This window comes from Typopeltis vanoorti, chromosome 12 (assembly GCF_054136105.1).
Source record: "Typopeltis vanoorti isolate ZY-2024b chromosome 12, IOZ_Tvanoo_1.0, whole genome shotgun sequence".
NCBI lineage: Eukaryota > Metazoa > Arthropoda > Arachnida > Uropygi > Thelyphonidae > Typopeltis > Typopeltis vanoorti.
In genome coordinates, this window is record NC_143560.1 from 127,753,031 (window position 1) to 127,764,134 (window position 11,104).

At 32.6% G+C, this 11,104-nt stretch overlaps 1 protein-coding gene across 1 annotated transcript in view; it reads left to right on the top strand.

Annotated features, from left to right (window-relative positions):
- Positions 1-4,308, top strand: part of LOC150101218 (catenin delta-2-like) — a 728,964-nt gene extending 724,656 nt beyond the window's left edge. Inside the window, exon 20 of the mRNA XM_090401243.1 lies at positions 250-4,308. Within this exon, the coding sequence (XP_090257369.1) occupies positions 250-390 (141 nt within the window). The 3' untranslated portion in view covers positions 391-4,308. The remainder of the gene's footprint in view (positions 1-249) is intronic.
- Positions 4,309-11,104: the final 6,796 nt, after the last annotated feature.

The following is an 11,104-nucleotide window of genomic DNA, read 5'->3' on the forward strand; positions in this document are numbered from 1 at the left end:
ATATAATGCTTAGAACTTATTTTTAACGATTAGCAGTATAAGCCTTTCATAAAAGTTAAGTTTTTTAGGTTTATGTCTTTCCCTTCAAAAAAAATTTTAAAATTCTACAATAATTTCTTCTAGGGGAACAGTATAAGTTATATAGATTAATAAGTAGCATATCTGTTTTAGAAGTATTTGAATTACATTGAATATCTGATACCAAACATGATTCATCAGTCTTGAACTAATATTTAATATTTATTACAGAAGTTGCAGTCCTCCACTGAGCCAGTGTATGCTCAAGTAAATAGGGACAGGAAGAAGAATCGTCAAACAGATATGTCTTCCCTTCCACTTCTTCTAGATGATCACCATGGTGTACCTTCTGCTGGTGATTCCTGGGTGTGAAATAGTGAAAGGTTTTGAGTTGTAGCCTAATCAGAAATGAAAAGTGGGTTTTGTGATATTGTGAAATGAAAAAGTTGAAAACAAAAATAGCTTGTGAAATGAAAAGTGGTTTGTGATATTGTTAAAAAAACAGTCTTCAAGAAGTCCTAGCAGTGAGATGCTAACATTCCTATAAATTGACAACAAACTTTCGTATGGTCAATATTCGTTAACATTTTATTATAGCTATTGATTGATGTGATTAATAAAAGTATAGCCTGTGCCCAAAGGGGCTCAGTGGATTGCAACAAATGTAATATACCATTAGTGCCTGAAGGTGAAGAGGGGGGGGAAATACAGGAGCAAGGCGCTGATATCGTTCTCCTATAAATGACTGAGTCCAATCCACGTACCATGCTGATTTTTTTTTTTTTTTTTAATGACCAGACAGTATATTTGTGATAAGTCTAAGGTGTATTAGAATGGATCAACAAGTAAATTCAATGATTGTCATGAAATCAAATTTGATAATGTAAATTATGGGTAATTTTTGTGAATGTTGCTCCACTTCCCCCCATCCCTTCAAAATCCAAAGTACTTACCTGCCACTTTGCACAATTGTGTGGACTTGCCTGCAAACCACAAGTGTGTTCATTGCAGTACAGAAGGTTCTCCTTATTTGTACAGTGTTAGTTCATCAATGCTCAATTGAAGATTGGTCCAAAGTGTAATCATGTAATAAGAGATGACCATAAAAAACTACTCCCTAGGACTGTTTATATGAAAGAAGCATAATGCCTCACATAGTTATCTCACTTAAACATTGTTGGACTGATGCTGTTAATAATTTTAACCTGCTTTTTTGTTCATTTTAAAATCTCATTTTTTGTAGTGGTGATTTATATTCTCTCTCTCTCTCTGTCTGTAGTCCTAAAAGTACCGTTAATTTTTACCAGTCATACATTGCAGTTCATGATGTATTTGTGATAATTCTCTTTATGCAAAATCTGATCATTATTGGGTATCCTATTGTTATATATGCAGCTGTTTTGTAAATGTTGTGAGGTGTTAATCCCCAGTGACTTGTTATTTCGTTATCTGCTTACAAACTGGCCAATATCGTAATCTGCTAAGAATACCATGCAAACAGGAAATGATAATGAAAGGCTCACAGTAAGTTTTGCATGGACGTTAAAATGAGGGTATACTATAAAGTAAGTTTAAAATATCAGAACAGGTTCTGTCAGATTCAGGGACTTAATAGATTATTATATCACAGTTAAAAACAGTTATATTTTTATGATGCATCAGCTTTATTTAAAGTTAATGTAATCAGAGTAATTCCTGTTAGGATTATTAACATACCTCCATGGGAGGCCTTATTAACTTTCTTTGGACTACATTAGCTTCATTCTCAGTAGTTAAGTTGTTGTAAACATATTCAACAGCAGGTGTTAAAATGATTCATAAAAATTTTATGTTATATTGTTCGGTTAGCTTCTTTAATAGATAAATATTTCTTAAGAATAACATTATCTTTAACTGCTTATTAACTCTGGTGCACTAAACTGCTATATCTAGAACTTTCTTAGTAAAACACTTATCAAAATTACTACTGAAGAGTTACAACCGATTACGTTAAAAATAATTCAAAATTCTGAATTTATTATTTTTATCTCAAGTACCTATTGAGAAACTTAAATTGTTAATAATGATAATGCTTATTATTTTTATTTTATATACTTTTTTTTTTTGAATATTCAGCAAATTCTTATATACATGACATTCCCATTCTCAGATACCTGGTAATGTCATCACCACATATCCGAGAATAATAATGTATCATATTAGTATTAAGTGATGCCTGTAATGAGTCTGACTTGTTGCATGAGGGCACCCAACTCTACACAACCCATCATCTCCACCACTTAATCCTCCATCTACATAAACCAGCACTACCAATAGCGAGAGTGAGAGGCAGGTTTTTTCGTGCAGAGTTGTGAATGATTGGAATGCCTTGCCTGAGAATGTGGTGTCTGCAAAGAGTTTGAATGTGTTTAAAACACAGTATGATGAGCTGTGTGTGTGTGTGATAAAAGGACCTCCCAGATGAGTCTTTGACTCCATGAGGTCTTGGGGTGGTAATAATAGTATTCTTCATCTGTAAGTTAACTTGCAAAGATGGTGGTGTAGATGTAGTTGGTGGGAGTGAGTGGTGGAGATGGGGAGTTGTAAGGTAGGTGCCCTCCCTCGATGAGTCTTTGGATGTCTCAAGACATTAATTAACATAAGCAGGATACATGTTTCTGTACAAAAATAAACAGATATATTGTGAAAAGTTCTCCAGTTATATTTTTAAATTGAAGAGCACTTGGCAGAGGGTGGCTGTTTTACACAATTATATAATGAAATAACTAGATATTAAGAGTTTCAACTAATAACTCAGGCAAAAAAGTGCCAAAAATTTTGGATCATGTTACTTGGTATCATAATTTTTATGATTGTTCAGTGCTGGGTTAATTGTTAATTATTTTTTTTTTTTACATGCATGAAAACAATTGTACACATGATTTTTTTTTTTTTTAATACAGTAAATAAGCTAAATAAAGTTATTTCGTGTCTAAGCTAAAGCCTCACTTTTCCAAATGCATAATTAGATATTTGGTATAATTTTAAACAAATCGAAACAGTTAATATATAACTCTCCAATATTTAATTTTCATGATATTAAGCATTGAAACAAGTGAATTATTTCATAGAATGTATCATTTTTGCCCATTAATGATTTTCATCAAGAATTAATAGAGGGAATGTGCAAGTTCTTACTCACAGATTATTAATTTTTAAACATTATATGTGATATGTACTTTTCTAGTTTCGAAGAAATTTTATAAAGAGTTTTTGCATTAGCTAAAGAGAAATAATTCCTCTGTGCATGTGTGTGTGTGTGTGTGCACGCATATAAGAAAATATGCATGTTCAATATTTTCAAAACTATTGTTGATTTGAATTCCTAATTAAAAATATTTATTATAAATGTATGAAATGTTACATAAAATATTTCATCAAATTCTCATTTTATCACTTGTTAAAAATTAAAAAAAAAAAAAGTTGATTTCTAGGTTTGCAGTTAAATGTTTAACGAAGGGAATGGTTGCTATGAAGTTTGTAATACTCTTCAATAAATCTGAAGGATAATTTGTTAAAGTGTTATACTATGCAATATTGCATAGTAAATTGTTTTGCCTTCAGAAATTGAGCACAAATTAAAAGTGACTAATCAGAACACTTGATTGATACACAAATGCATATTGAATGTCTCTTTTTTTGTGATAAAACTCGAGAAAAAAAACCATTTTTTTTATTCATATTGATTGAAAAGAAGGGAAAAAACAACACATATACGGATTCTGTTATATTCATTATTATTATTAATAAAAATGAATATTTTTTATTTTTAGTTTACCTTCTACCGCACGAAAAGAAAGAAAAAAAACTCTACTTGGCAAATGTTATAAGTAATATTTAACGCTGCTTCCAAAGATAAAATGATGTTATTATTGAAATATCAGCTTCTTATTAGGAATGAATATTTCTGTTTTTTGAAGTATTCTATATGTTTGCTTTATTAGCACTGACTTTACATTGAATTTATTAGTATTATTGTTATTTTAATGTTTCTCACACCTTTGAAATTATACAGAGAAGTCAGTTTAATTTAATAAAAAGCAATTCTAAAATATACCTAACTCATTGAAGAAGCAAAAAATGTGTTTATTATTAATTTAGATATTTTTGCTAATATAAGTTTTTAACCAAGGAAGGAGTCAAAATTCTGATATTTTATATTTTTGTGTTTTGTTTGAGCTGTTCTTCTGGTTGAATGTGAGTTTGTTAATCATTTTATTTCAAAAATAAATAAACAAAGAGACCAGTTTAGTTGAGCAGTTATTTCTGTACTTCATGTATATGTACTTCATATGTTATTTGCCAACTTTTTGCTATAAGTATAATAATTTTTATATTTTCATCAGGGAGCTTTAAAAATAATTAAAAGAAAAATAACTATTTTTAACTTAACTTAAATTTTTACTTTGCATTAATTTTCATATTATCAAATATAAATACAAATATACTAACTCCATGGAGTCAGTAGACTCATCGCAGGAGACCCAAACTATCAAAACAATATCTATCATACTCTTCTTGAATTCATTTATAGACAAAGAACTCGCAACTGAGTCAGGCAACGCATTCCACTCATTCACCACCCTCCAATCAAAAAAATCTAGTTCGCACACTCTTGTTAACCACACTTTTCCTTAATTTCCAGGGATGACCTCTTGTTCTTCCATCACTATCACACAGCTGAAATATTTCCCCTGCATCAATCTTATAAAAACCTTTTAGTAATTTAAAAGTTTCTATCATATCCCTCTTCTCTGCCTACAACCAACCTCTGCAATCTATCAATGTAGGGAGCATTTTTTACATTGCTCACCAACTTATTCACTCTCCTCTGAACCCTCTCCACAACCTCCTCATCTCCAAGGAATCCACGTGACCAGACTTGAGCACAGTAATCCAAATGTGGAAATATCAATGCCTTATAAAGGAGACTAATAACCTCTTTATCTCTGGATGTTAGCATGTTCTTCAATAACCAAGTACAGGGCCGCGCCAACCCGAGGGTGCACTGCACCCAAGTGGCAACATTGATAGGGCGACAAGAAACAAATATCAAATATTTATTCTATGTAGTTTTTCTTTTAGTTATTTTTTTTAAGGGGCGGCTGATAAAAGTTTGCACCCGGGTACTTGCCAGGCAGCAATACCCTTGCCGCATTCCTGACCAAGTAATCCTATGTGCAATCTTGTTGCACATTAGCAATGTGCCCTCTGAACTTCATCTCCCTATCCACCAACACCCCCAAGTCCCTAGCCTCATCAATCTGTTGGAGTACCATTTCATCAATGTGTAATTACCACAGCTGGTAATCTTTTAATCTCAAAATGCATAACTTTACACTTTTCCACATTGAACTTGCATCCATTACCTTTTGCCCATTTTGCCAGCTTATTTAAATCATCCTGCAAACTCTCAACATCAGCTTGATTTTTATTGCGCTACCCAACTTTGCATTATCAGCAAACAACTGAATATCCCCCTTCAAGCCATTTCCTATATCATTTATGTACAGATTAAACAATAACGGCTCAAGCACTGAGCCCTGAGGCACACCACTAGTCACCTGCCTCATCCTGGACTCGGTTCCTCCATACACTACTTTTTGGTATCTCTCCATGAGCCATTCTCTTATCCATATCACCAGTTTGGTATCCATCCCCATCTGCTGTAATTTGTGCAACAGTATTCCATGGGGGTATCCTGTCAATCATCCTTTATTATGTTTTTATGACAAAATAGGAATTTGAATTACTTTTATGGCTGATAAGTTTCAACCTTCCTAGATTTTACGTACTGCTCTTTATTTTTGTATTCAGAATAATTCATCAGCTGAGGGGGAGGGGTGATTTACAATAAATATTGTTAGTTGTATGCATGACAAATTGTCATTATGGTTGCTAACTTAGATCTTAATTTAAATGTTGCTCTAATTAATTAATTGAAGGCTATATTATATGTCTGATTCAAGGCTTCATGTGTGGGCATGTGTAAATCTCCTGTTAAACAGGCAATTTATTTATTTATTGTGTATTTTTTAGATTAATTGGTGTAATTTTACTGTATCATTGTGGTTATTACTGATTTTATTGTATTTAATGCATTTGGTAATATATTTTAAGACTAATTGTTAAGATAGTTTTTAAAAATACTGCCAAAAACTTGGCAGAAACAGAGCAACATCAGAAGCTAAGGATAACAATAACATGCAATCTGGAAGCAAGAACTTTTATATTAATAACATAAATGAAAAAAATTGAAGTATGGAATTTCAAGATTAAAAGGAATTATCTGAAAATCAACTAGGGAATTGGGGAAAGCATAAAAATGTATACAAGAACTAAGGCAAGAAAAGAAAATTGAAAACAATAACAAGAAGTAAGGCATGGAAATTTGTAAGTTATCAGTGAATAATAATAACAATAACAAGGTAAGTAACTTAATATATAAGAAAAAAGTATATGCTACAGTGATTCGATAATTAAATTTGCACTTGAAGATGTAGTCACTACATTGAGTTCTCCAGGTGCTAAAATAAAGGATGTGACAATAGGGAAACAGAAAAGAAATGGTAGTGCTTGTTGGAACCAAAGTAGCGATAAATATATGAGATGGGGGATCTGGAAAGTTCTGATAAACACTTAGAACAAAATGATATTAAAGCAACTGATATAACTACAAGAAAGAACATACTAGTAGCAGAGTTATGAAGGTAATTTATGTTTTTTCTTGTGGTTATATCAGTTGCTTTAATATAATTTTTTTCTAGGTGTTTATCAGAACTTTCCAGACCTTCCCACCCCTCGCAGTGTGAGAGCGGATATGAAAAGCTTAATGGAAGAAGTGAGAAAGTAAACACTCTTAGTTTTTACTGTGATATGATAGTAATGAGTTAGGAAGGAGAGCTCTGCTAACAAATAATTCAGTGCACAGTGTGTAGAAAAAATGGGTGTGAATTTTTGGATGTTTGGAGTAAATTTGATGGTAGCAAAAGATTTGTATATGAGGGATGATCTGCACTTGAATGGATTTGGTATCAGGTGTCTAGTGAAATTTATTAAAATAATATATATATATTGCAGAGAGTCGAGGAGACTAGATCATACAATGCAAGTTCAGCTTGGATGTGCAGACATAATAGTGATATGAATGTCATTCAGCATTGTTATGAATCTGCTGAAAGGTTGGACTTTGCATTCAGGCATTTTGAGTATGTCTAAGGAGGGAAAAGAAAAAGTTTACCAACTGGGCCAAGCAGATTGTGGATTTAAGTATAACAAAAAGTGATGAATTCATTTTAGTGAAATCACTGTTGTTGTTTTCGTAAATGACTCAAATATCGTATTATATGAGGGTGGTCTGAAAAGTTCTCAGCCTCGACCATAGATGGCAACATTATAGGCATGATTTTTTTTTTCTAACTTGGTACATCTGTCGTAAGCATCCACATGAAATTGCAAGTCATTCTATCAAGTATTTTGTTTTATACAGCTATGTGAAGCAAAAGTGTTGTCTGTATCTCTTGAAATGGATAAAATTGAATAGCGTGCAGTTATAAAATTCTTTGTAAAAGAAGGTTTAATGCCCAAAGAAATTCATTTGAAGTTCATAAAAGTTTATGGGCACTCTTCTCCTTTGTTTTTGACAATTAAGAAATGGACTGCCAAGTTTAAACGTGGCCGTACCAGGCTTTGAAGATGATCCATGTGAATAACATCCAAAAATTGTAACAACACCAGAAATCATTGATCAAGTGCACGATATAGTATTGGATGACTGGTGAGTCAAAGTGTGTGAAATTGCTGAGACTATAGGTATTTCAAAAGAACATGTAGGATATATTTTGCATGAAGAATTGCAAATGAAAAGGCTTTGCGCAAGATGGGTGCAGCGCTTGCTCGCAGCAGATCAAAAATGCACTCACGTGAAAATCTTGGAGCGTTTTAACAAGAATAAAATGATTTTGTGCATCAATTTATTACTATGCATAAGACTTGGATTCACCATTACACATCAGAATCCAAACAGCAGTCAACAATAGACAGAAGCTGGTTGTTCAGCACCAAAGAAGACAAAGTCAGTTCCATCAGCAGGAAAGGTCATGGCATCGGAGGTTTGGGATGCTAAAGGCATTTTGTTTATTAATTATCTTGAAAAGGGTAAAACAATAACCGGGAATATTATTCTGATCTTTTAACCAGACTAGACGAAAAAATTTCGTGAGAAAAGAACCGGTTTGCAGAAGAAAAAGGATCATCTTTCATCAGGACAATGCACAAAACACAAAGGTGTTTTGGCAATTGAAAAATTAAGGGATCTGCACTATGAATTGTTGGAACATCCACCCTATTCCCCAGATTTGGCTCCCTCTGACTTCTATCTCTTCCCAAAACTAAAACTTTTCCTTGCTGTTCAGAGTTTTTCTTTGAGTCAAGAGGTGATTGCAGCTGTAGAGGAGTATTTTGCAGATCTTACTGAGAACCGCTACAGCAGGGGTTGGGAACCTGAGTATCAAGGGCGAAAATTGGTAATTTAAAAACTTCTGCGGGAGATGGCAAATTTTAACTCTTATACATAGTGTATATAGTGTGCAATATATATCTCAATAAGTAAATGTGCAACATTCTCATCTGATATGGTATTTTTTAATTACAATTGTGTAGACATATAATTATAACAATCAAGCAAAGACTATATTTAATTTATTTAAAAAATGATATTCATTTTATTTTAACTGAGAACTTTATTAAAGCAATAATACCATAATAAATATTTCATCAAAGGTAATGAAGCTTACCTTCAATCTTAAGCTTTTTAGTGAGAAGGCTGAAACTGCTTTTTTTGTGAAAGCTTAGAAATATTAGCCGCCCTTGATGAGACAGCTACTCGTAGTTCATTGGTGAGATTTTCGTCAGTGAGTCTTGTGCGAAGGCGATTTTTTGCCAGACTTAATTTTGAAAAAAATTGCTCGCATTGATAAGTAGTAGAAAACTGAGAAGCTATTTTCAAGGCATTATTTTTTATAGAAGGGAATTTCTCAGCTCAACAGATTTGTAAAAGTCCAGTACAGGCAGATTACTATATTTTGATCTCAAAGTGTTTTTACACTGCAAATCAATCAACTAATTGCAAGGAATCGGAAGCTTCCTCAGGGCGTATATCAAAAGGTGTTTCAAATATTTGTAACTCAATTCTTTGATTTTTTTATATCTTCAAATCTCCTTTGAAATTGATTCAAAACACTTTGACACTCATCAACATACTCACTTGTTGATTTGGATTGTGTTCTCTTAATTTTGGAAAATGTGTAAAGCAGTTTTTTTTTTTTTTTTTAATTAGGAAATAAATAATTGAAGCATTAATTCAAAGCTCTTGATATAAGTGAGCAAAGAGGTCATTAGCTGATTGCGGCTTTGTGATTTCAAATTTAGATTATTCAAATGATTAGTTATGTCTACTACTAAAAATGCTGAATCATTTTGAATCTTTTCATCCTCCAATTCTTTAATGGGGACACTTTTAATGTCCAAGAAAATTTTCACTTCGTTTTTACATTCATAAAATCGCTTGTGCATTTGGGTTCTACTTTGCCACCTAACTTCACAATGGTACAATAAGTCCCCATATTCGGCTTCAAGATCTTGCAAAAATTCTTTGAATTCCCTATTGTTCAACCCTTTATTTTATCAAATTAAAATTTGTTACTACATTCATGATACTGTTCATCTTGAGTAACTTGAGTGACTATGAATGAAGCAGTGGCACACAAAATTAAAGTATTTGGGTTCAATTGATATTTCTTAAATTCAATCTTAATCTTAAGGGCTCCTGGCATTCCTTCAAATGCCAGGAGCCCTTTTTCACGACCTACCATGGATGGAGCATCATCTGTAACGAGACCAAAGACAAATGCACTTGTCATTCATTTCAATAAAGAAGTATAGTTCTGTCCATTTTTCACAAAACGGAGCATATTCACCACTTCTTTTATGCTTTTCACCACAACTTGTCATTTCAAAAATAAATTGAATAAAGTTGTCCAACTGGTTAATTACAAGGTACTCGCAGTACTGCATGAGAAAAACAAAGTCAAAAGTCGATATGTTTTGACACGCGAGAAAATATCATGGTGGTAATTGGGAATCAACCAATCAGAGAAAGCCTGAACTTTACCCATGAGAAATGCTTCTGATTTCTTTTTATTTTAATGGCTGGTCTCGATTTGATGGTTTCCAGAAGTATGACAATCATATTTTATGTAATATAGTTATTTTTGATTTTGTATATTTAATTATTTAAATTTAAATAAATTTAATTATAATAAATCTAAGTTATAAAATTTATTTACATGTACATACGAGTACATCAGCAAAGGGGCGAATTGAAATAGACTCGTGGGCGAAATTTCAACTGCGGGCGAGGGGTTCCCCACCCCCCTGCATTACAGGGATGGGATAATGGTGCTGGAGCATCGCTGAAATAAATGTATTAGTCTTAAGGGAGATTATTTTGAAAAATAAAATTAATTTAGAAATTATAAATTTGTTTTTTCATTGTTAGGCTGAGAACTTTTCAGACCACCCTCATATAAAATTTAATAATTTATTTTTATATATATTTATTTGTTGACTAGGATTAATTTAAGAATTCTGATATCAAAAAAAAATGTTGCAAAAATGGCATTTATTTATTGTTACTATTAACAAGGAAAAAGAATATTGATAATTTAAATTTATTGAATGTCTTGTGATAATTTTTTTTTTTTTTAACACGTTTGCTGAAACGCTACTTTGGCATAGTCTGTTCATGTACGCCGAGCAATTTCACTTCTTCAAGGTCAGTACGGTAATCTCGTTACCGGCGGTAAGCGTCCTACGAGTATACTCGTAGTTGGCTTGTGCATAGCATATACCATCTATGAGAATACACAGTTTTGATGCTAGCTCCACAAGCCAAGCATTTTCACTTCTTCAAGGTCAGTACAGTAATCTCGTTGCCGGCGGTAAGCGTCATACGAGTATACTCGTAGTTGGCAGCGAACGTGTTAAT